We start from the raw sequence: 25,921 nt of genomic DNA, 5'->3' as shown, positions 1-25,921 counted from the left end.
TGAACGTTCGCGGCGCGTACGTACGTGACGAGTTGTACGTCATGCCGAATTCAGCAGCAGCCCCCTCGCCGGCACCGACGAGAACCCTCGTTCGGGGCAGCAGGTGGTGGTTATCGCGGTGTGCTGCCCGTCGCATCGTTGATGCGACGCGACGACGGATCGCCGCGATAACGGTCTCTGCAGTCTCGGCAACAATCGATCAAACAAAATCTCGCGGTGTGCGGTGCGAGATCGCTCGCGCGCGACTCGTCAAGTCGAGTCGAGTTGAGTCGAGTCGAGCCGACGACTGGCGGCAGACTTCACACGGCTACGTACGTACGTATGATAAAACCGAACGCGCGCGAGGACTCGCCGCAGATGGCGCGTATCCGCGATAGTCGCGCGCGGATTTATCTCGAAGCGGCCGCACGCCCTTCTTCTTTTAACGGCTCTCTTCTTTTTTTTTCTTTCTTCGTGACGTGCTCGGATCTGCTCGCGCAAAGTGAGACAAAGCCCGACCGCTCTTTCGTTCCGCGCGAATGATAATAATCGGAGCGCGAGTTTTCCGTTGATTTCGTTCGCCGATTCATTTCCTGTGTCCATGGCCAGTATCGTGCACGAGTGTACGTATAATAAATAAATATATCGCGCGTGGCACTGCAGTTACACATGTGTGTGAGACGAGCGTGCGAATTTATTCACCGGAAAAGCGCCGGCACGCGCGTGCCGCAGATATTAATTTCGCGGGAGAAATCACATCGTAATAACATCGTGTCGCGTTGGACCTCGATGAACATTGAACGTGAAAGGAAGCACGCGCATGCAGAGAGCAACCCGGAGATAAACACGAAGGGTCACAGTGGAGCTTTCGCGAGCGCGCGCGAGTATTGCGCGCCGTTACTATTCGCTGCCGCTTCGTTCAAAAGTGGCTCCGCGATTTTGTGGCATTACATAATGCGTTTTTCGTCGTGATACCGCGATACTTGATTCCTTGTTCGGAGGTAGCTAATATCGCGCCTGCAGCGTGCCGTACGTATTTGCGGCGCAGCTTGTATCTGTTCTTTCTTTTTTTTGATTTCGCATTTTCCGCGCGAATAAGCGCGCTCCTTCCACAAGGAAAACCTGTGTGATTTTGCGCGCCATGTGATCGTCCGCTGCAACGCGTTATTGCGCGCGATGATCTTTCGCAATCATGTCTGGTGCTCTAAATTACGCGGAATAGGGCGATTTAATCGTAACAATGTATAATATAACAGTCTTATTTGGCGCACATCTTGCGTGAGATTTTTGTTTGATTTTATTCCAGTTTTTCGCTTGTACTGCAACGTATATACCCGATAAAGAGGAATGGCGTTTCAAAAGAAGTATAATTATTTGCTTTATTTGAAAGGCAAAAAGTTGTTGCGCAGTCAAGTAATCTGTTTTGCAAAAACGAGTTTTTGATGAGCGTGACGATGGCTAGTAAGGAAGTAAATTCTGTAATTTGGAAACTTGTAATCGGTTGATACTCGGAAAGTCTAGTATCATTTATTGCGAACTAATATTTTCTTAAAATAATATATTTGCAATATATTTTGAATGCGGTTCACTTATATATAGCACTACATATGCTTTGAATTCTTTTTATTTGAAAGAAGAAAAAGAATAGAAAGTGTTTTTGACTTTTAACGCTAAGTGAACCGCAGCTGATATCTGAAATGATTGAGTTCTTTTGCTATCATATCAAAAGTAATGTTATCTCAATTTCTTTTAGTTATCGCTTTCTTTGTAGCTTCTATTGAACAGTTACTGAAGTGAGCAATCGGAAGATTCTTGCTATTTTGTTTCGAAGTAGTTATAATGATGTCTTAATTTTATAATATAAACTTTAACAAACAATATCTCTCTCTTTCTCTCTCTTCATGCAATTTTATATTATGTGTAAAAGTATTATACCTCAGATTTCAATAAGAGAAGGAAATACATTATCAATCAATGAAAATAAAAACATTTATTCACTTTATTTTTGTATGATAACAAGATTTATTACATTATCTTTTTCAATATTAAAAAATTTAGAAGCACGAGTCTGAAATTTACATGATTTCTAATTCAAAGTTTCAAATAAAACAAGCTTAAAGGACTTCAAATTTTTCAAATTATGCGTGTGTGTATCGTACTGCCAATTGCATCAAATATTTTTTAATGTGAATGAATAATGAAATGTACTGATAAAACTAGAAAAAACACTGATAAGACGCTTGTTTTTTTTTCTTTTTAAGAAAGCGTACGGAGTAACGAGAAACTGAAGAGGAAGATGTCTACATACACCCGTTGTAGACAACACAGTATTCGTAATACATCGTGACAACATCCTTTGCTCAACATAGCCCAATGAAAATCTCCTTAAGAATGAAAAAGCGATTATTATGGTGCGTCTTCGCCTTCGTCATCGTGGTCCTCATCCTTATGATCTCAACCGAGAATAACATCATCCAAAGGATACCGTTCTTCGATGTAACGGTGACCAACGGTATCAAATGCTACGATGAAGTTACAATCACGGAAGGACTCCGAGATTTCGATCCAAATTCAGGTAATCAATACTGCTTTTGCATATCAAACGTTCAAGGAATTGGAGCGAGGTCGCAATTGACAAGTTTCATTTTAGACTCTATTTCGCGTTCAGATATCAAAACGTTACCACGACAAATATTCACACACATTTAAAGATACTAAATTTAATATTTATTAATTTTTGCATATGTTTTTTTATTTTGTTTGTCTTTTTATTTTCATCTTTGAGATAATTTTTATGGTAATCTCATACATCTTTTTCTCACCGCGATGTGTAATGATAATTCGATTACGTGATTCGTCGACGAAGATTTAGTTTTTCGGTATATTTTTGTTACGTGGAAATAACCGAAGATTCGCACGGTATTGCACGATACACAGGAAACTCTTGGAATTAATTATTAATGATGTGTTCGTTTAACGCACGTTCAACATGTGTTATCATGTGTCATGCGATTGCACGAAGTGCAGTATAGATATAAAAACGTAACATGAAACTCTAGAAAAAGCGGCGTAATGTGCAGCGCACATTTTCCTCTCTTCTACGAAGTATAGCGATAGAAAAGCGTAACGTGAAACTCTAAAGGAGCGGTGTAGTGTGCAACATTTTCCTCTCTCAAAATTATAAAACGTATTAGTTAATTCTAATTGAAAAATTTTTATTTTTATCAAATATATACATAAAAAATTGGCTTCTATACCATTAATATTAACACATTTTCGAGCGTTTGATTTATTGACATTTGACAATTAAAATCGTAATACAGTAATCTTTTTCACCAATTTTGAATGAACTTCCGGACATCGCTAAAACGCAACCGAATAATGTATTTTCATATCATACGTAGATATATATATACCTGTAAAGAGAAAAATTACTTAAACTACATCCGCGCTTCAGAGGACGACAGGCCAGTGCCGGGTAGGAACATCTTTTTCCACGAAACTTCCTGCTTCGGCGAAGAAGGCCTAGTCCTGAACGCCCGACAGGCTTGCGCCGTGGAATCGGCGGCACGGATGAACCCGACGATGACGGTGTACCTACTGTTCGTCAGCAAGTCCGAGTTCTCGAACAGCACGCGCGAGATCATCAGGCAACTGCTCAACTATCACAACATTAAGATTCGACACATTTATCCGGAGAAATACGTGAAGAACACGCCGTTGGAGGCGTGGTACACCAGCGGCGCGCTGAAGAAGAGTCGCTGGCCCGTCAGCCACATGTCCGACCTGCTGCGTTACCTGACTCTCTGGAAATACGGCGGGATTTATGTCGATCTGGACGTGGTGGTCACCAGCTCGTTGGAGAATCTGACGAACTTCGCCGGTGCCGAGGACTGGGACGACGTCGCTGCCGGCGTCATGGGCTTCGACATGTCCGAGCTGGGTCGGCGTGTTGCCAACGCGTGTACCCGCGACCTCAAGAAAAATTTCCGCGGCGATCTGTGGGGTAACAACGGGCCCGGAGTCATCACGAGAACACTGCAGAAGCTCTGCGGCACGAAATACGTGAGTATTTATTGTACGAACGATTGATCTCTATCTCGCGTTCTGTATATATCGTATATGATTCGCGTTCTATATATGTGATGTTTCGTAAATATTAGTTTAATTTCGCGTCTCGGAATATACGCGATATCTGACGCAAATAGTAAAACGCAAAACCATTCAGCGTAAATACAGACATTCATGATAACGTAATTTATAACGTTATCTTTTGCACTGGAAGTGGATATTTTGTCTCTACAATGTACATACAATGTATTTTATTACACTGGCAATTGTTATAAAACTTTTATTATTTTCGTAATTTCAACATTTTATAATCACTCAAAACAATCCTTCTTTCGACCAAACCAGCAAAGTTTATTATTAAACACACGACGTTTCGACTGTAAATTCAGTCCTCTTCAAGTGTATACATAAATTAAAAGTAATACGTCATTTTCTGTAAAAATATGAAGTAATTAATTCATGAAGTAATCAAGTCATTTTCAGTAAGTGTATTTTATTGATTTTTATTTGGTCATACATTACTTTAATTACTTTATATTTTTACTGGGTCATACATTACTTTAATTACTTCATATTTTTACAGAAAATGACTTATTACTTTTAATTTATCTATACACTTGAAGAGGACTGAATTTACAGTCGAAACGTCGTGTGTTTGATAATAAACTTTACTGGTTTGGTTGAAAGAAGGATTGTTTTGATTGTATTATTCCGGCGATACTAATTCAAATTCCGAATTTTATAATCACATTTATTTCACAAAAGCATGAAAATTGAGAATTTAAAAATACATGGAAAATTTCAATCATTATCGAAATATTGGGTCGTCCGGAAAGTTCGTGCCGATTTTTAATAGATGACGTTGGAACATGTCTGAATATATCAATGTTATTGAAAACATACGATTTATATACATATGCTTAAAGGTGACATTTCAACGCATCTTTAGGAAAAAAGTTGTTTGAGATAAATTGATTCGTGTCAGTTTTGTACTCTTTTGAAGATGGAAGAAAACAAAGAATATTTTAGACACTTGATGCTTTTCTATTACCGGAAAGGCAAAAATGCCTCACAAGCAACAAATTCGATATGTTCTGTTTACGGAGAAGGCGCTTTAGCTGAAAGAACCGTACGTAAGTGGTTCGCTAAGTTTAGAGCTGGTGATTTTAACCTTAAAGACCAAGAACGCTCGGGCAGACCTCTACTACTGATGATGACCAAATCAAGACACTGATCGAGAATAACCCGCGCTACACGACACGTGAATTAGCAGAGATACTGAAAATATCGAAAACCACTGTCCACGATCATGTAGTGAAGCTTGGTTACGTAAGTCGCTGTGATGTATGGGTTCCGCATAATTTGGCCGAAAAAATTTAATGGATCGCATTTCCATCTGCGACTCGCTGTACAAGCGCAACGCAAACGTACCATTTTTGAAGCAATTAGTGACAGGTGACGAAAAATGGATCATTTACAACAATGTAAAACGAAAAAGATCCTGGGGTAAGCGAAATGAACCAGCATTAACCACTCCGAAAACTGGCCTTCATCCAAAAAAAGCCATGCTCTGTGTCTGGTGGGATTGGAAAGGAATCCTATATTATGAGCTCCTACCACACAACCAAACGATAAATGCAGATAAGTACTGCTCGCAACTGGACGAATTAAAGACAGCGATTCAGGAAAAACGTCCAGAATTAGCTAATAGGAAGGGCGTCGTGTTCCATCAGGACAATGCCAGACCTCATGTTTCTTTGACTACCCAACAAAAATTGTTGGAGTTTGGCTGGGATGTGCTACCTCACCCACCGTATTCACCAGACATTGCACCTTCAGACTTTCACTTATTTAGATCTTTGCAAAATTCTCTTAGCGGTAAGAACTTCAACTCTTTGATCGGCATAAAAAACCACCTTGAGGAGTTTTTCGCCGAGAAACCTAAGAAGTTCTGGGAGAATGGAATCTTCCAGTTGCGTGAAAGATGGACAAAGGTTGTGAAACAAAACGGTGCATACATAAGTCAATAAATATTTATCGACATAAAAAAATGTTGCCTTTGAATTTTCCTTCAAAATCGGCACGAACTTTCCGGACGACCCAATACTTTATTCTCACGTTTTGCTTTATTATTTTATTATTTGCTTTATTATTCTAGGCGCGCGATATGACGGTCGAACGTTGCCACGGCTTCACGGTGTACCCGCCGTCTATTTTCTATCCGATCCATTACAAGAAATGGAAGAAGTACTTCGAAATAAAAGACAGCGACGCAACATTGAAGATACTGAGCAAAGCGAAGGCGATCCACGTGTGGAACAAGTTAAGTAAGGCCGAACAGGTGCACGTAAATAGCAACGTACCTTACGCAGTTATCGCGCGGAACTACTGTCCCAATGTTTTCAATAACTGTGGCCAAATATTTTGAATCCAAGCTTAGTTAGGATAAAGAAAGAAAGAAAGAAAACATCGTTCGAAATACCATACCGGTAAAATACCATAAATTCTATACGCGAATTCCGTGGAACGCTGTCGCGATAAAGCGGAAGCGGACAATGATAAAAACTGCATTTAACGAGATAAAGGCTGATTTAGAAAAGTGTTCTAATCATCTCGCATGATGCTTCTACAAGTATTAAAGGATATTGTAACAATGTCGGAGGCACTTTACGCATCATTACTGCAGGTTACATGTTGCGGCCAAGTATGCGTTTAAAGCAATAAACAAGCGACCGCGGCATGCTGCAGCGAAGCAATTACAGCACGTGCATCTTGCATGTTTCGAGCGATATTTTCCGGCTACACTGACGAGGTGATCTCGATACAAGTTAAGGTGACGTGTACAGTATCATATACTAGCAGATCCCTTTTCACTTACCGCCTTGCCAGCGGAAGAGCTCTATTTTTGCACTTGAAGTCTCCTCGAGCTGTATTCTTTCAATTACATGGTAAGCGTGTAAAACAGGTTTGCTCATTTCCGTCGTGCACGGGGGTACTGTTTACATCTCGAATGTATCGTTTATCGCGTGCACACGAAATTAGTGTTCGTTTTATACCGGTACACACACACACACACACACACACACGTTGTTGCGTTTGTTCTAGTCAATCTCGATATACGGATAGTATATTAATTGACACAGGCACACAAGCTAAGCTAGGATTCCCGAAGCGGAATCAAATGCTCAGTATAAAAAAAAACAAACGGCTGTTCAGCGATACGTAATATCCACGTAACGTTTTCGTCCGTATCGTCTGTTTTGCGGTTGAATAAAACATTTCTGCAATATCGAACGCGAACGCGATTACGAAACGCATCCATTAGTACAAACTGTCAAAAATAACTGGCGTTTAATTATTATTAATATTATTATGATTAATTATAGTTATATATTAATTTAAGAATTCTACCCAGCGCAACACGTTACGTCGCACACTTCGAAGATTGACAGAATCTGTAATTTACTCTTTCGATTTTATTCTATTATTATCGACGTCTCTATTTTGGTTAACAATAGTCATTCGCGATACGTAATTTATTAAATATAATTACACGATATACATATAATTTAAATATCAAACTAGCGTAATTTCATTGCTGAAATTTATTTTCCTGGAAACACCATCGCAAATCGAGAGCAGCGACGTATTTCTTGTTATGTACGTATCTTATCTTAAGTTTGCACTGATAGAAGATAGATCGGAAACGTTACCATAGTATAATATTATGTCTGTGCGATATTTGAGTTTACGAAAGAGATTCACGAGGAATCTGCAGCTGCTCATATATATGTGCAAACATGAGCATCAATACAATAATGTAATACGTAATCATAAAGCATGTTTTATCGTTTCTCATGAATTTATATCTCCCTCATTTACGTATCGTACACAATTCTTTTTACAGCCATTGAATATCTCTTTTGTTTTCATTAGGTTTTGTTTCTAATAGGTTTTAGATAGCATATCGAGATAGTAGCGTTCGTGTGTTCGTTTGATGAAGACATAGGAAAATTGAGTATTACTCTCGCAAACCGAGGTTGACTTAATGTGCCAACAATTAAGATCTTAGTTTTGCACTAACGTGTAAAACTTGTTACATCTTGTTGAACCGTTGCAGATTTGTTGGCTATGCAGGTAGAATACGTATTTGTCTTGCGTTGAGAACTAGAAATATAATTTTCAATTTTCGGTACTTAAGGAACCAAAGAAAACCTAAAGCTGAGAAATATACTTTAATCGTTTCTATTTTCTCTATTTCAAAACAACTACGCGTATAGCAATTGATGAGAATTTCCGTCATGTTACGTGTTACAAAACATCGACAAGAAATGATAAATTTATCCATATTTCTATTAATACGCATTGTTCGGGAAATTCATACTGTCTTAAAGCAATAATGTACCTTTATAGTACAATATGGTATAATGGTACAACCTCCTACATACACTTTACAAATGCAATTATAAATGTAAAAGAGCTTCAGTTGAAAAAAGGTTTTATAAATTTTGTATTTTAACAATGTAAGAAGACGTTTCGTAACTTTTGGGACTCGCTACAACTTAACTCTATTTCTACATACAAAGATAAATAGCACATAAGTCCTTGAAAAAAAATCAAAAATGTATTTTACGAATGAATATATATAAATGAATATACAAGATACCTCAAAATTCGAATATGATGCATTGTTTTCATATCTAAACTTTAAGATATTACATGTAGAAATAAATGTTATGTACATACATAGTCGATGGAAAATCTTTTATTTCGATATTGTCTTGCATTACTGTATTAAGTTGTTTGTTTATTTCAAATAGCCAACATGTAAATAGTTTATTTATTATATTTTTTGACAGATCCTCTGATACAAGAACTGCAAGATCGTAAAAACAAATAGGTAAAATATACACAGATGTATTATTATTATTAAAATACGCATCATAAAATTACTTATTCTTTAGATTTCATACCTTGACAATTATCTTCCGTCTTCCTCGATAATGTTTTACATATACCCGGCCTTCACCGACGTCGCAAGACATACGTCGCGCAGACGTGCACAAGACGTAGTGACGTCGTAGTGACGTGCTTGTCACGTATAGTGCTGGCAGGGTATGTAGAAGTTTTATTTAATTATTATAATACATGTAATTATTAAATTTTACATGCATTTTTACATTAAATTCTTACATACGAAAAGTAAACTTTATTTATTAATAATATTTTCAAAATAGTTCAAAAATTGTTCTGTAAATACTTCACCATATTTTAAAGAAAGAGAGAGCATCCAAATTCATGTTACATAATAATAATCGTGCTACATCCGGCAGACCACAGCACGTGTAACGTTATGCAAACCTCACAAAGTCGTCTTTCGTGTAGACTATTTACATTCATTTAGTCTTGGAAGTGTAATTATCCGGCGTGACTCATCATTGACTTTATTCGCAAGGTTTTATTTTCCTTCATGGATATGCATCCATGTATACGTATGAATACATTATTATTATTATTACGTAACGTAATTTGTATTTAACGCATTGCATATAAGTCAGGAGATTTCGTGATTTGGCAAACTATATATATAACTATGTATATAAAACTATACATTGTGACTAAATAACGCTTTGTTTTCACACTTCGTTATCACACATTGACTCACTGAACTTGAAATAATGTGGGAAAAAGATATTATCATTATATCGAGAAAAATTTAAATATGCATCCACACGCATCGAATTATTTATTATCTAAGAACCAGTATTAAAAAAAATCATTCGTAATATTCCGTGCAAGCCAAGTCAGATGTATCACAAGTATACGTGAGTATAAAGTAAGAGAATTTGAGCACGTAGCGCGTCCCACGCAATGCGTTAATGCTAAATTGACGTACAATTCGCTGAGTGCTTCCCATGTTTCCCGTCAGATCGATATATCTTCACTTGAAAAAACTTATCTGCAGTATATTATCACGTCTGGAGTATTTAGGTATCAATATATTGCCACGATATAATCTGACTCCATATCGCTGCAAGATAATAATAAACGTATCCAGTAGATACCATGATGGATTCAGAGATAATCGTATACCGCGATGAGCAGTTGAAAGTCGTTTGCTGTACGTTTCATCGTGAAGATTGCAATAACAATTGCGCGGATCGCGGTACAGTTATAGTTACAGCCGCTCTGACAAACAAACAAAATGCTTGCCGCACGAGGAACAGATCTCCAACACGCTCTTGACGTCCGCCGGCAGAAATATCAATAGGAACAGGGGATAATACTGTCGCGGTACGTACGCTCCCGCGGTTTCTCAGTGCGATCAAGGATACGAAGTTATCCTATAGTCATGAGGAAACGTCGCGCGTTCTTGACGCTCTGCCTCGTAGTCGGATTCACGACTGTCGTCTGCGTCTTCTGGAGAGAATTGTCGATAGGACTGACAATCGCCATCTCGTCCAGCGAGCTCTACTGTCACTGGAGCAACTCCAAAGGCGTCATCGAACTCGGACAAGGAGAATGGGGTCAGTCATGAGTGAGACTTTCTGATAAGATAAGAGAATTTCGAATAAAAGCGCTTTATACGAGAGTATTATATAATATGTAAGAAATATTACATAACTGTGTCCAAGAGATTCTCGAGTAACGATTCTAAAAGAGCTTCTGCTTTAATCAAATTATCCGTTTTGGATTCACACAAGAAAAAACTTAAAAGTTACGATTATAGCTTTGATGTTATCATGAATGATTGCTCTCGATTGACGCTGACGCACAACGCGACGTGCTAGTTTAAATAAGCGCGTGAAGGAAAACACGCTGTTCCTCCCCCTTCCAGTTAAATGGAAATAGTAACTGTAAGCCGATGGGAGGAATAACTATCTAATCGGAATTTGTATAGTAAACATCTGGCGTTAGTTTTGAGATATTTAAGAGCCAATGGATTACTGATAAAGCGCATATTGAATCAATTATGACTCATTCGGTGACAAATAATGCGCTTACGATACGCTATACGATTCTTATGCTCTCCTGCTTACAATACTTACTAACAGTAGAAATGCCAGATATTTAGATAGATTATTTAAAAGCACTGTATGTACGTGTCATACTTATGTGTATATAAAAAATAAAAATTAACACAATTCTTTTCTTCTCTAGAAGAGAGACTCCAATCGGTTAATAATTATCTCATAATTATAATTATATAGAATAGAAAAATAAAAGATAATTAATATTGTTACGTAATATTAATTATTCTTTATTTCCTAATAATTGTGTATTCCTTTTCAATTATTAATTATTGTTCCTTATATCGTAATAACTGTGACGTATTCTTTTTCAATCGATATTTAATTCACGTGATTATAAAAAAAAAACATTAAAACTGGCCTTCTCAGAGACTTGATAAAACAAGATTGTAAAAGTATCCCTTCTTCCCTAATTTCAGATGAGCCGATGCTGATACCAAGCAGATGCATATTCTTTCACGAAACCGCGTGTTCACCACCGAATCTCACGCCTCGGCAGGCATGTGCCGTGGAATCGGCAGCCAAAAATAATCGCAACTTAAATGTCTTCTTGCTTCTTCTGGCGCCCGGTCGATTTTCTGACAACTCTGAGGCTTTTGTCAAGATCTTGGAGACGTACGACAACGTGTACATAAGGAGAATACGCTTGTCGACATACGTTCTCGATACACCGATAGAGGACTGGTTCTCGGCGAGCGTATGGAAGTTTTCCGAGAACCGAGCCTGGCTGCGCAGAGATCTTCATGATTACATCCGCATGTTGACTCTGTGGAAGTTCGGCGGTGTGGCGTTAAACTTGAACAGCATAGTGCAAGCGTAAGTTTCTGGATTCTCACACCGGATTAGCACGGATTATCCTATTAGAGGCTCCAAAGTCAATTTTACGAAGCGTGAAACTGGCGATCCCCCCCAAGTTTCTTGTTGATTTTTCCTTCAAACAAAGATGTGCCTTCAGAGTTGATCAGATTCTACAACTTCTAGAGAGGATCACTAAATAATACGTGTTAGCATTTTGTCATTGAATCGCAGAGAATTTGACACAACACTTGGCGAATATATTTGGACAAATAGAAATTTATTTTCAGATCGCTGGACGAGTTAACTACTTTCGTAGGTGTACGAGATCGAGATAAAGAGGTCGGCGTGATTGGCGTTGACACGAGCACAGATTTCGGAAGGCAGTTTATCGACGCCTGTATGGAAATTATTAAAAATACAACTGTGGACGATTATCTGAGTTACAATATCACGAACATCGTAGCTAAGGTTCTCAAGCAACTCTGTTATCAGCAAACGGTAAGTACAATAATGTTATTAAAATTTTATGAAAATATTATAGAAATAATTAATTATTTAAAACTATATATTGTACATATGTTATTTTAATAATTATAATTATTAAAATAAAATGTATCTAAACATCAGTAAGAATTTTAAGAACAGATTTTATTAATTCTGAATAATTAATTTTATTAAATATTCTAAGAACAAATTCCTGATATAAAAATATCAGATTACCAGCTTTTTTAAGGAGAAGAAATGTTATATTTTGATATTTTCATATTAAAATTTTTGTTTTAAAATAGATTCTGTCGACTGATATGTATCAATTTTATTAAATAAACAATTATATTTTGTATGCGTGCGAACGCTTTGCAGAATAAGGAATGCCGGCGATTCACAATTTATCCATCGGCGAAATTTTATCCCGGTTACTCATGGAAAGACGACGCAAAGGCGAAAGAACTGATACAAATAATGCGAAACGCGACAACGATTCACCTGCGGGACGATTATAACCGAAACACTAAAACCGACAGTATGGCGACTTACAAAATAGCAGCCAAACAACATTGCCCGAAGATATATGAATTCACTGCAAAAGACTTTTAAAACTTAAATATTAGCACAATATTGTACTAATTGACAACACGCGTAAAAGTATTGCGTGAAGAAGAGTCTGAAAAATACGTGATTGCGTCAATCGAGTGCATCAATACACTAGATTTCAGCCCGATTCAATAATCTGGAACGCAATCAATGCACTCGATTGTACGTACGCGTCTTGTACATAACTGTTGTTACAAATAGAGTGTTCGATAATAAACCAACGCCGAAAGAAGATAGAGCGGATTATGTTGAGTAGAGATCGAAGTCCTACGCCGTTTTGCGATCTTCGAGATATTAATGAAAGATTGGCAAACGAGCGCGCGTCTCGTGCGTAAAAATGTTTTAGGCAGCGATCCATTTTGGAACATATATTAAATATTAAAATATATATTTAAATGTATATTAAAACATGTCAGGGACCCGTTGTCTCTCTCTTTGTCGCGCGTTTCTTTCATCTTCGAATTATTTCAGCTCTTTCCTCGCTTCATTTAATTTTATAATTTTCATTAATTTATTTCATCACGATTGAGAATGTTGTGCTATCGAACGCATTTATATAGTGTGGGTTTGTAGAAGATGAAATTATCTTTTGTAATACTTAAGAAGCTTCTCTCTTCGCTTAATATCGAAGTATGACTACCTCACTTGTAAAGAACCAAATGCAACCGAATTCCGCGTCACGGAATATTTCTGCGAGCGCGGACACACTGGGTGGCATTAATGCAATGTTTGTACAATGCAAGTAGCTTCGTAATGCGTTTTGTGTACACTCCGTATACGGTTAAGTAGCAATTTAAGTTAAGTAGAATATATATCTATTGTATAAGTTTGTAATATCATTAAATTATAAATTAACGTCTATATGCAACATTGATACTTTATTTTATTTTATTCCGATTTATTGCACAAATAGATAAATATTCCAACTTTAAATTCTAAATATTATTTTTATCGTCATCTTAAAAGAAATGTTCGAATGCGAAAATATTTTTAGATGTCACAATCATCGATCGATATTGTAATATTGATAAAATGTGCTTTTGATGTAATAAGAATATATTTAAAAGTAAAATGTAGATAGAAGTTTATCGCTCGCAAAATATATACATCAAATGTGCTAAAAGCTCTGTTTCGTAACTGCGAATACAGATAATATTCATTCTGTCTTTGAATATTCGATGAGCAAAAAAGGAACTAATTTTGCCAGTGAATAACGCAACAATCTACGTAACATTATTTGGCCAAGGCTGTGGTCCAGTTGACGTTTCAAATGCCGCAAAACACTTCCTTTTCCTTCATATTTTCAACACATTTTAAGGTTAACTTTCCTCACGAGTTCCAGCATTTTCATTAATTACTTGCAGGGATTAATGCCATTTATAATTATTAAATTAGCAATGTTAATAAAACCCTTTCAGAAGAATCTCACATTTTTAGAAATCAATTATGCGACGCATCGAGGTTATGTTGTCGGCAAATGACAATGTAAATCGGTAGAAGAAATAATGAGAAAAATTATTGACGCACATAACCTTGACAATTTAATCTCCGTTCATCTCACAATCAGTTCTCGAGTGAAATCAGTTCTTGAAAAAAAGCCACTTGACGATCATCGATGTTCACCTTGAAATTTGATCGTCCGATATTACCTGATGCAGAACGTGTCAACCGCGATATTGTTTCACGCTACGAAAACATTGAAAGCGCGATCGTCCTTACAAAGCTCGCGTATTGCTCTCTCAAGTTTGCGGTATAACACGCATGTTAAACAATTAGATGTCACGATGGCCAAGCGAATATTCAAGGGTCACAACGATCATTACAACGGCATCACGATCGACTCGGCTGAGGAGGACTGCGACAATAAAATATTTATACAACGTCTCAAAGGTAGACACGTTCTCTCCCTCACTTTGTCTCTTATATAAAAGTATCAAATAAATTCCAAAGATGTATGAGACATTGCAAAAGTAGAATCTAAAATGGTTCACTAAATTATATTTTGCAATTATACTTTGCGTTTGTGCAAAGATAAAAGTGTTAAAACATTGTTTTATTGATAGTCCATCTTCTTTTTGTTAAAATTAAAATTAAATAGAACGTATCTGTGTGTTTATAAAAATATTTATGTTTAAAAATTATTCCATCATTGAGTTATCATTTTATTTTTATCATTAAGAGTGTTCATTCATCAGAAATATGTATTAATGAATGTATAAATTAATAAATTTTGCATCAAGATTGAGTTTTAATATTGCAGCAATAAAAGTGACAGGGATATACATAATGCTCCATGAATATGTTTGTAGATTCTTTAGAACAGTGGTCAAAAGACAGGAAACGCGCTATATGGTTTCGCGTGCACATACCGCACGCAGAATGGGTTCCCATATTAACGAAAATGGGATTTGTATTTCATCATGCGAAAGAGGAATACGTCATGTTGTACCGTTGGTTGCCCATCGACGAGGAATGTAACGTTCCAAAATACGCTCATACATTTTTAGGTGTCGGTGCATTCGTATTTAACAAGGACACCAACGAGATCCTTGTCATTAAAGAGAAGTACATTCTCAACAAAGCAAACTGGAAGCTTCCGGGCGGTTACGTGGAGCCAGGTTAACAAAACAATCCACTGTGGCTCTCATGATAAAATTAATTCGTGGGCTTAGATAGCTTTTTGTGATTATAGGAGAAAACATCGAGGCGGCAGCTAAGAGAGAGGTCCTCGAGGAGACGGGAATACAGGCGGACTTCAAGTGCTTGATCTCCTTTCGACATGGGCACGACTATTTCTTCGGTTGCTCGGATATGTACATGATTGCGTATCTGACACCTCAGAACTTCGAGATCGAGAGGTGCAAGCGGGAGATCTCGGAGTGCAGGTGGATGAAGGTAAAAAAAGCACACTCCAAAAATATCACAAAGCCTTGTTCTTTATCAAATCATGAAATCATGAAAGACTTGAAATTTAGATTACATTACACCCACAACATGATTTTAAAAGGACTTAAAAAGATATATTTTGGAATGCCTGCGTCTCATTTCAAATCGTTGCACATCTGCTTAAAAAAAAAAGATCTTTCTTGTATTGCACTTTCAGTTAAACGAGTTTATGCAACACCCGGAAGTGCACGCGAATAATAAAACTCTCGTGACGAAAACGGTAGACTTCCTACGACATCAAATGGGCATGGTTGTAAACTATGGGACACATCCCGTTACCAAGAAGCAGATATGCGTGTACAGCGTGGAGAACGCAAACATCGGAACCGCATCTACAGAATAAACCAGCTCTTTTGTTAAAAAAAAAAGAAAAATAATGTATATATACATGTATATAGGACAAAATAGTAAAAATTTTAATATACAACTTTTATATATATATATACACGATATATTAAAAATAACGCGCATAAAATATTCTCTTATTCTCATTCTGCTGCCATGTAAATATGCGAAAATAAAAAAATGAATAACATAACCGAATGTTGCGTGACATTAAATTATTAAATAATATTAATAAATAAATTAATAATGAGATTCTTCGCGACTAATTATGTTAGTTAATCCCATTAGAGTATATACCTATCTCACATTACACCTAATTATATCACAAATTCAAGTAATATCGCGTGTAATCGTAATCAGGAACTCGGATCATCGTGTACAATCACGTATGGATCGTATGAATATCCTTCCTGTCAAATTGCATTTTACAATTTTAATCAGACTTAGGGTATGAGTGTATTTAGCGTGATAAGCGTTACTAGCGCGGTTGTGACGGGCGGCATGTACCAGTGGTAGAAAAACGGGCGCGGGGCTGCCGACATCGAGAGGACGATCCAGCTTACGAGCCGTAGCGCGTAACTTAATACGACCTCCCTCGTGCGGGTCTCCTCGATAGGTGAGATCTGCGCGATACCCAATATACCGCATGCGGAGAGTATTGTCCAGCACGTCAGAAGCGCAGGATCCTCCGTGGTGAGCCTCATGTCGTAGCTGTAATAAATAATAATAATAATAATAAAAGTCTCGATAGCATTTTTAAAATTTACCGCAGCAAAAGGGTCGAGCTAGAAAAAAAATTGTGATAATTAAAAAATACCTGAAATTTTTCGCCCAAACAAGAACAGATGGGACCGCCGGGATTGCAGCGAAACTCCACAAGAGGAACAGGATCAGGTGATTATAGATCTCTTGACTAGCACTTCTGTCATCTTCCTCGTGCCTTGCGCTCCTCAAACGTTTAAACCAATTGAAATGCTGGAGCGGGGTCAATAATATTCCTTCCAGATAATCCTCGTACATCCTCGTTAACCTGAGGTAATACAGAAACACGGAGATCAGCATAGCCAAGCCGCCGCACGTTGCTGGAATCAGGGACACCACGAAGACGGCTGTGACGAATGGTAACTGAGTCAGGCCGTTCAGCACCCAGTCGGACCACGTTGTCGAGAAGGTTATCGCGCGTGCGAGAAATCTGTAAAAAAAGGGATACAAATTTTATTTACAATATTTCAGTTCACCGATCAATCTTCTAGCGACAATAGAAAATATTTTTTATTTATTTTTTTAAATATTTTTGAAGAAAAGATTTTACCTGACCGCTACTCCATGCGCAACGGAACCGAGAAATATGACGGAGCAGCAAACGCCAATGGCAGACACGCCAATGATACACAGAGCTATGCAGGTCTCATAAGTAACTCGAAAGACGAAGGACAATATTATAGTAACAGCTACTGTCGGCAGTGTGTCCGAGCCGCTGTGTAATCTCAGAGAGACGAACAGTATGAGTAAACTGATTATCGTGATGTAAAGCAACGGCCAACGGTCCCGTATCCTGCAGGAGATCTTGTCGACGGGCCCCGCCGGTTGAATGTTGATTCCGTAAATGCAGGTCGGATCGAGGGTCAGCCTTAAAATCGCCGTTTCGTTCCGACGTCCGTAGAGAGTCTGCATCTTCATCGTCTTCGGGCTGTCGTCCCTGTAACATCGTAACATCGCACGTGAAAAGGAATCTCGTACACGAAGTCGGGTCTTGTCTCGCGCGACCGAGATGCACTTACGTGTTGGTGAAAAATCTCGATTGCGTCGATCCCGGGTTCCACGGCTCGAGCAGCTCGACGATAGCGTAGTGCTTGAGATTCGTGCACGTGGGCACCTTCAGATGGACCGTGACCGCATCCATGATATCGGGAAGCGTCACGTAGTACCTTACGCTGCCCTTGACGCTCTCGATCAGATTGGTCTCGCGGAGGCCGAAGAAATGTTTCAGCTGCAGGAATCGGTTTTTCGTGGATACCACTCGGCTGTTGTAAAAATACGAGTCGAAGTTGACCGCGAGATGATTATCGAAATCATCTGCCACTATTCTCACAACGACGTGCGTGACGTTTAGATAATCGATATCCTTCAGCCTCAGATCGATGCTCTTTCTCAAGCGATACAGGGGATCGGGCAAGATTCTCGTTTTATTTGTCAAATTCCAGCCCCATTCGCTAAGAGAATACAAAATTAATTAACTTAATTTATTAATTAATTAAATAATTAACGGAGTAAATAGTAACTTCTTTCTCAGTGACAAAAATGTACAACTTGATGCGTGTGCGTGCCTTACCAAATCCGTTGGTCCCTCACTTTCGACGCTGGTTCTGACGCCGCGCACACAAATAACCAGTCTCTGTTTTCCAAATCTATCGTATCGATGGTCACAGAGTCCGACTCAGTCCGGGACAGTTCCATCGCCAGATAGATCGCCGATGATTTTCTCGACCCGATCTTATTATTGTGCCAGACGTACTGCTGATCCGTAATATTCACCCACTCGCTGTCGGCTTCGAACTGAATTTTTTCCTTATGATGGTACAGCCTCTTGCCCGAGTTGTGCTGAAACGGCCAGCCTTGTGAGATTGACTGAAATTACGTGTTTCGCGGACCATCTCGAAAGACTCATCAGTCTTACTGCCTACCTGCTGAAAGTGATAGGACAGAGACTGCATCTTCACATCGGGATCTGACGTGATCCTAGGCGGCTTCTTCGAATACTCGACGGAATCGAAGAGCGAGCGCACGATCGGGAACACCAGCTGCTTGCACCACAGGATGCTCAAGTGATCCGTGGACTTCCAAACGGCCGGCACACTCGTCGAGAGGACATTTATGTCTGCCGTGCGGTCGTACGTTTGCGCGGCGGTTACGAGGATGTCGCGCGGCCCACCGCCGATAGACACCACTTTCACTCCCGCATCCTTGATCTCGTGCAGGCGGTTCTCCAGCTCGCGATAGTAATTCGCGAAGATCCTGTCGAGGACCAAAGCAGGAGTGCTGGGAGTAGCCAGGTTTATTATCATGCTCGCGTACGAAGCATTCACGTTCGGCGTTAGCACAAGAGCACCCTTCGCTATGATGCCGCCCTGAAGAAGAATATCAATTAAGTCCTTCAGTCGAGACGTAGATCTACATTTACGTTTCTTACCATAGAATGACCAATCAGTACAACACTGTCCACTTTGTTTTTGTACAAAGCTAATATTGCTTTTATGCAATGCGAGACGTACGTGGTCTGCTCCATAAGAACACCTTAAATAGATTAATATGTATTTATAAGTGTAATTAATTTATATATAATGTACGTTAATATCAATACGGTAGTATTGATATTAATTACGATAGAGTAATATTGATAGACACTATATTTATATTTCAGTTGATTTACCTCCATAAAATGCAGAGTAATCTTTGTTGAATGAAACAGCAAAAAAATCAAAGTGGTAGGGAATCCTGTCCCTTATGCTCTTTCTTAAACTTACTGAAGCGATAGATCGTACTGAAATAAGAAGGAAGCACAAGTAATACACAATGTATAATACAAATAGCACAATATATGATGTATGTGTACATACGTAATACAATAATATATTATATAATCAAAATATATAATATCAAAGAAGACAAACCTTGCTCATGAGAGCCAGCATTGCCTGGTATGAAAAGCACCGGTATTCCAGAAAAGTGCATTCTTCTCAGTTTTTCCGTTACATAACCTTCTCCATAGGCATATAATCCGAATCGGGGATATTTTTCTTTTATATCGCTGTCCAAAGATATTCTCTAAAATAAAGTACACACACATTACGTTCAAAAATTCAGAAAATATTTGCTTTGAAGGCAAACAAGTAATGCAAATTTATCGAGTTGACCGGAGAGTCCGTGCAAACGTTTTAAGCAAATATTAATTCTTACTAAAAAGTTTTGCGCTTAAATTTTGCTAAACAAAATCCGTACACGAGCTCTCAACCTAATAGTTAGAAGACTTCTAACGCAGTACAGGTTTCTAGATAAGAACACATGTTTAAAGATAAGGATCTCTCAGTCTATAGGCTCCACAATCACTCTCACAGAAAACTATTACAATATTCCTAGTAACGTCCATGAGAAGTCCAGCAGAAAAGTAAAGTAGTCGTTAAATAATTGTATTTTTTTTCGCATCGTGTTCACATACCACATACTGCGGGTACTCGAACATGTACGTCATCTCGCACGTATTCTCCTCAAAATCGGTGATGTACCTTGCAACTCCGAGAATGTACAAAAAGGCAATCGCCGTGAAGAACGGCGACACTATGCCGTAGATGATCATCCATTTGATGGAAAAGGTTTTCATAATTTTCTCAAGCATCCTGGGACTCTCAAGTAAAAATATCGTTTATCATTCGAAAGAATTACGCGACCGAATGTCGATATTTTTAATTATTCAAGCGCCCGGATTCAATTGTCAATCGAAAATTTCGTTAAAATTGATCGAAAGCACGTGAACCATGTCAGTTCTCGGAGGAGTACGATGAGACGTAACATAAGTGAGTATTATGTACCAACTGACTTGGTATTCCCATTGTTTACATCACAGTTCAAAGCTTATTATTAAAGTCAAGGTTATAATCCTCGTTTCGCTATTAAAAAAGTTCGAATACATCAGAATCATGCGCAGTAGCGACTGGTAGCGACGCGTTTCAAGAATGTCTACGTTTCAAATGCGCCTGCATGCGCTTCGAAATTGAAAATGGAACCTAAGGTTTTTTTTGGCAAATGGCCAAATGGTGGCGCTTCTCTCTCCGAGCCAAACATTGGTCACAGCTTCCCTCCTGTTGGCAGCACTGCACGAGACATGTCTCTTCTTCACTTCCGTTTGCTTCCCGCGTGGTCGGTGGTGAGACGCGGAGGACTATTTTAATAAAATATAATTTCTTTAAGAAGAAAGTCTGTAAGAAAAATAGCGTCATGCTATCGTAGTGGAATCAATTCATAAAACAGTTACATTAATTAATTTAATTAACGAAGAATGGAGCAGAAGAAAAATTCAGGTACGCGCACCTCGCGAAAGCGAACACGTTCCGAAATGGAAACGCCTGCTCAAGAAGGATTCGATTTAAAGAAACTATCAAAACAACATATTCTGCAGTGTATTTCTGCGATTTTTCACTTGACGCGGGAACAATTGAAAGAAAAGAACAATCTCATCGAAGAGGCCGAACCGATATTTTTACAAGTGAATTGCATCAAAGTCCCCAAAACTCCTCGCAGGCGAATGAGAATGTAAGTAAATTTATGGAACAATAAATATATTTTCTGAAATATTTCCTTTTAGTTTGGAAAATTGCTAATAAAAAACTTGGTTTATCTTTTTAAATTAATTTTGATAGGTTGTCTTTTATAACTTAAAGTTTCACATGATTATATTTCATTACCAATGGATCCTTATGAGATTGTATCCTGATTACAAACACTGGAATGATGACAATTCATGTACAACAATATATCGTTATATTTCTTCTAAAATTCTAATATCCCTTTACGTTTTTTTGGGCTTCCAGCTTATTACCGCATTCAGTGATAACGTCAGACGACGAGGTCGCTCTGTTTGTCTGTGACCTGCAGAGAGGAAGGAGAAAGGATTACGAGCCAACGGTGGAACATTACAGGGACCTGTTAAGCAAGCACGGATGTACTCGTGTAAACGAGATAATACCTATGAATCGTGTGAAAACTGAATTTGATCAATTTGAGTTGAAGAGAAAACTGATAGCCAGTTACGATCACTTTCTCGTTGACGGTCGCATCAGCGGCCACATATCTCACTTGCTGGGAAAAGAATTTCTGAAGAGACGGAAATTGCCAACCTCCATCAGGATAGAGAGCAAAGATTTGAAACACGAGGTCGATTACGCATTGAGGAAAATGAGCATGTGCATTCACTCGCACGGTGATACCCACGTGGTCCAAGTAGGAAACACAGCCATGAGCGAGAAGGAAGTGCTCAAAAATGTCTGGGCTACGTGTAAGCACTTGTACAAAAATTATCCCGGTGGTTGGGAGAACGTACGAGCTCTTCGACTGAAAGGTGCCAGGAGTCTGTCGATTCCCATTTACGTGACATTAAGTAAGTTATTTTTTTTAGATCGATTATTCGGTTTACCAGCAATGCATATGACGGACTGTTAACTTACATAAACAACTTTATTAATTTCAGAGGATAAAAATACAGTGAAAGTGCCGATAATTCAGCCAAGGAGGCCAAAGGCCTATCGTGACGCGGAGGGTGAACTATCAACACTGCGCAACACCAGAGTTCTAGTTAAACCCAGTGGCGAAGTGATCGTCACCAAAGACGCGAAGAGCACGAAGAAAACTAAAAGAAAAGTGAAAACCAAGACACTGAAGAAAAAGGAAGATCGAGATATATAAAAATTCGCATTTGTTTTATTCTAAAAACCAATTACAAAAAACTTGTTACTCTCAGATCTCTAATGTACATTATCTAAATCTAATATTTCTAAATTTAACATTAAATTATGCTTGTTCTTTATTACACCCTATAGTTGACCATACTTTGGACTTAAATATTAGATAAATGCTCAACGTAAGACGTTGCTTAATAAATAGCCTGTTTACTTGTTTATTTTATACTCGTTTACGAGCTAATATTTGAGATGCCTGATAACTGTAATACTTGAAACTGGGAAGAAGGATTCCTTTCTGACGTGAACGATCAGTACAAAATAGTTTGATCCTTCTTGGATATACTCTGATATCCATTGGCCGGCAATATCGGCAAGTTGTTGGCGAGGCCATTGGCACTCTGCATACTCTTGTATACGATCGTCGTGTCCGTAACAACCTCGATTTCTTGAAAGTTCTGAAGCCTCTGAACATCCTTATCCCTTCTCAGTTTAGTGTTAGGTAATTTTCTTAGTTTCTGGACCTGATGTGGATTCAGCTCCAGTTCCTTGCAACACAGGTACAAGAGGGCTTGGTACGTCAGCTCACCCCGTGGTAATTCTACCTCCACGAAATCTGGATCCGCTGAATTGGCGACCCGAATTTTCAATACCAATTCTAAAATCATACGAGTACCCATCAAGCATATCGTGTCAAGGAATTGTAAAAAAATGTTTAAAAAATGCAAGTTTTTAAAAAGTTCCATAAATGTCATTTTACAATTTTATACTTTTGCCAATTTTTATGATAAACATTAATTTTTTTGTACATGTATATACGTAAATATGTACATGTCATATAAATATTTAATATAATAATGCACACAAAATAATGTTGTTATTAAAAGAAATTAAAATACACCATTTCAATAACAATTACAGTAACATAAAATGATTTATGGCTATATTGAAATCATATGTAGCTAAACTCATAGTTTAACTATGAAAAATGTTACGAGATCAAAAGATTGTCGAGTGATCAAACAATTTGCATCTAACCATCATGAAATGATGTGACGGATCTGCCTTCATCATACACATTATTTCTGGGTTTAGAAGGATTTGTAGCAACATGCAGAAAATCTGGTTGAGCATACGTAGATGTAACAGTATGCAACGAATCGTTCATAATTCGCTGAGCATCACTGCTTGCACCCAAAAGATGTAAGATCTGCTGATTACTGCATAAGGATGCTGGAGTTTCACCCATCTCGGACCACAGGTTTCTATCAGCACCATTTTTTAAGAGCAAAGCGGCAACAAGCAGGTGTCCCTTCTTGCATGCCCAGTGTAAAGCAGTCCTTAAGAAATATATTTAAAGAAAAGGACATGAAGAATCATCAACCAGGTGTTATTAAAAATATTGAAAAACTCAGGAAACAAATTTATTTTATTTATATATTCACTTATTATAGAATATCATCGCATTTCTTACGACGTTTTCAAGAAAAAGTTGGATATTGTCCGAGGAAAATATGCGTGAATAAATAAATTTTCGCAGATTTCGCGAAAAAACAAAGCTAGAATGAATAATACCATCCGCTGACAGGTTGCCGTGCATTAACGTCGACTCCTAAATTTATGAACTCTTGCACAGCATCCACGTCACCAACACAAACTGCTTCCCTCAGACGTTCTTCGAGTACTCTCTCCATTTTATAACGGTCTAGACACACCGCGTCATGGTGTTTCACATTTTTTATATGTCAATGTAAATGATGCAGCCACTCAATGCGCACGGAGTACAGGAATCGACATGACCAATTCAGCATTTCGAATCGGTCGGTAAAGTCAATATTATGTATACCAAAATGACAATTATTTAGGTTAAGAAACCTGTCATACCGACGAAATATTGTGATGTGAGCATGCGCCGTGTATGCGCCGTGATAGAAAGACAGCGCGAAATTTGGAATTATAGACTGTTCTGCTAGGAGCAGTTTAAAGTAAACATTTACCAAAAAGATATATAATTATATTACTATAGATCTCGTTTTATATCGTAAGCAGAGGGGTGTGGACACACTCTAATTTAAGCTGGAGACACAATGGGAGGCAACAGGTAACAGAAACAGGGAATAACTAATCGCGTTACACGATTTGAGTACGGATGACCAAATCGAGCAACGCGATTGATTATTTCCTGTTCCTGTTGCCTATCATTGTGTCTCCGGCCTTATGTTTATTTTTTTATTTTCATTGAAGTTGTACAATTTCTTCATAATAAATTCACACTTCGTCAGGCAACGTCCATACCACATTCAAAGCACCAGTTCTCGTCGAGTTCTCGTCGAGCTCTCGTCGAGGTCGCAAGCAGCAGTGCCGGCAGAACAAAGCGAGAGAGTTTATTAAGCAATTAAGCGGTTTATCCTATAAATATTGACCGGAAGAGCAGGAATTAAGTCCTGGACCATCTCCTCGGTGGAGACCGAGGTAACAAATAATATACAGATCGGCGAATGCACTGATAAGCGGACAGATGTGACTGCGACGGCGAGCAGAACCTTACCGGCTTTGCCTCATGATACAGCAATCAGCAAAGATTCATTTTATCTTAAAACGAATGACATCGCCGTATTCAAGAGGTATGAGACTATTACTTCTAATAAGCGATTATTAAGTACAGTAATGAAAGGGATAAAGAGCGGGAAGTCCCGCCCCATGCCTAATCTAAAAGCTACGCGCAGCAAAAAACCGCGCCAAGACTCAGTACTGGACAACAAAAACAAGACGCTAGACCAATCCGAAGGGACCACGCAGAAATCGGACCAATCCTGGCACATGAAGGAGACACAAGCTTCTTCCTATACTATAGATACACAAAACAATTACACAGCGCTAGATGTATCGAATAATATGGATACCGACGAGCAGGCCGATACCGACCTTGTGGCGACGCTGCGAAGCAGGAAACGCAAGATAATGAGCATCAAATACTGGAAGCGCCACGTGAGGATGGACGGAGAGACGAGGCGGAGTTGCCAAGCAGAGATAGTATCAGCATAGAGGATAGCCAACGCTGCAGCGAGGATTCATCGCAAAAGGAAACAACACAGATGCAGGAAAGTAAACCCCCCCCCCCCCAATAAATATCTTATATCAGAACCCGAAAGATACAGAGAGATTATTATTGACAAAATTAGAGCAGGTTAATTTTTTTATTAAAAGAGT

General features: G+C 38.4%; 4 protein-coding genes across 4 annotated transcripts; 2 read left to right on the top strand and 2 right to left on the bottom strand.

Moving 5' to 3' along the window:
- The first annotated feature begins 322 nt into the window (after positions 1-322).
- LOC105278365 lies at positions 323-16,452 on the top strand. Its single transcript, XM_026973406.1, has 11 exons — positions 323-602; positions 2,241-2,554; positions 3,437-4,044; positions 6,209-6,464; positions 11,501-11,897; positions 12,167-12,377; positions 12,741-12,951; positions 14,727-14,861; positions 15,281-15,589; positions 15,664-15,866; positions 16,075-16,452. The coding sequence occupies exons 2-11, from the start codon at positions 2,353-2,355 to the stop codon at positions 16,258-16,260; spliced, it is 2,718 nt and encodes a 905-aa protein (XP_026829207.1). The 5' UTR covers positions 323-602; positions 2,241-2,352; the 3' UTR covers positions 16,261-16,452.
- LOC105278366 (GPI inositol-deacylase) lies at positions 16,337-20,963 on the bottom strand. Its single transcript, XM_011337403.3, has 10 exons — positions 20,479-20,963; positions 19,934-20,087; positions 19,693-19,803; positions 19,453-19,556; positions 18,947-19,390; positions 18,595-18,863; positions 18,044-18,475; positions 17,575-17,961; positions 17,080-17,454; positions 16,337-16,973 (listed from the first exon to the last, which is right to left on the bottom strand). The coding sequence occupies exons 1-10, from the start codon at positions 20,653-20,655 to the stop codon at positions 16,706-16,708; spliced, it is 2,721 nt and encodes a 906-aa protein (XP_011335705.1). The 5' UTR covers positions 20,656-20,963; the 3' UTR covers positions 16,337-16,705.
- Positions 20,964-21,130: 167 nt separating this feature from the next.
- LOC105278368 (ribosomal L1 domain-containing protein CG13096) lies at positions 21,131-22,819 on the top strand. Its single transcript, XM_011337405.3, has 3 exons — positions 21,131-21,569; positions 21,848-22,413; positions 22,504-22,819. The coding sequence occupies exons 1-3, from the start codon at positions 21,316-21,318 to the stop codon at positions 22,716-22,718; spliced, it is 1,035 nt and encodes a 344-aa protein (XP_011335707.1). The 5' UTR covers positions 21,131-21,315; the 3' UTR covers positions 22,719-22,819.
- LOC105278367 (ankyrin repeat domain-containing protein 40) lies at positions 22,712-24,518 on the bottom strand. Its single transcript, XM_011337404.3, has 3 exons — positions 24,287-24,518; positions 23,750-24,051; positions 22,712-23,369 (listed from the first exon to the last, which is right to left on the bottom strand). The coding sequence occupies exons 1-3, from the start codon at positions 24,403-24,405 to the stop codon at positions 23,023-23,025; spliced, it is 768 nt and encodes a 255-aa protein (XP_011335706.1). The 5' UTR covers positions 24,406-24,518; the 3' UTR covers positions 22,712-23,022.
- Positions 24,519-25,921: the final 1,403 nt, after the last annotated feature.

This window comes from Ooceraea biroi, chromosome 10 (assembly GCF_003672135.1).
Source record: "Ooceraea biroi isolate clonal line C1 chromosome 10, Obir_v5.4, whole genome shotgun sequence".
Taxonomy (NCBI): domain Eukaryota; kingdom Metazoa; phylum Arthropoda; class Insecta; order Hymenoptera; family Formicidae; genus Ooceraea; species Ooceraea biroi.
This window is presented reverse-complemented; position numbering and strand designations above follow the sequence as displayed.

What these genes read in the sequence shown, in the direction of transcription:
- LOC105278365 (XM_026973406.1), top strand. Translation starts at nt 2,353, where the DNA reads ATGAAAATCTCCTTAAGAATGAAAAAGCGATTATTATGGTGCGTCTTC. An exon ending in AGATTTCGATCCAAATTCAG is followed by an intron (nt 2,555 to 3,436) that starts GTAATCAATACT and finishes TCCGCGCTTCAG; the next exon opens with AGGACGACAGGCCAGTGCCG. An exon ending in CAATGTTTTCAATAACTGTG is followed by an intron (nt 6,465 to 11,500) that starts GCCAAATATTTT and finishes CCCTAATTTCAG; the next exon opens with ATGAGCCGATGCTGATACCA.
- LOC105278366 (XM_011337403.3), bottom strand. Translation starts at nt 20,655, where the DNA reads ATGCTTGAGAAAATTATGAAAACCTTTTCCATCAAATGGATGATCATC. An exon ending in GTGAGGGACCAACGGATTTG is followed by an intron (nt 18,476 to 18,594) that starts GTAAGGCACGCA and finishes GTATTCTCTTAG; the next exon opens with CGAATGGGGCTGGAATTTGA. An exon ending in GTTTGGGCGAAAAATTTCAG is followed by an intron (nt 16,974 to 17,079) that starts GTATTTTTTAAT and finishes TATTTATTACAG; the next exon opens with CTACGACATGAGGCTCACCA.
- LOC105278368 (XM_011337405.3), top strand. Translation starts at nt 21,316, where the DNA reads ATGGAGCAGAAGAAAAATTCAGGTACGCGCACCTCGCGAAAGCGAACA. An exon ending in CCTCGCAGGCGAATGAGAAT is followed by an intron (nt 21,570 to 21,847) that starts GTAAGTAAATTT and finishes TTGGGCTTCCAG; the next exon opens with CTTATTACCGCATTCAGTGA. An exon ending in TCCCATTTACGTGACATTAA is followed by an intron (nt 22,414 to 22,503) that starts GTAAGTTATTTT and finishes TATTAATTTCAG; the next exon opens with AGGATAAAAATACAGTGAAA.
- LOC105278367 (XM_011337404.3), bottom strand. Translation starts at nt 24,405, where the DNA reads ATGGAGAGAGTACTCGAAGAACGTCTGAGGGAAGCAGTTTGTGTTGGT. An exon ending in CGGCAACCTGTCAGCGGATG is followed by an intron (nt 24,052 to 24,286) that starts GTATTATTCATT and finishes ATATTTCTTAAG; the next exon opens with GACTGCTTTACACTGGGCAT. An exon ending in CGTCACATCATTTCATGATG is followed by an intron (nt 23,370 to 23,749) that starts GTTAGATGCAAA and finishes GTATGATTTTAG; the next exon opens with AATTGGTATTGAAAATTCGG.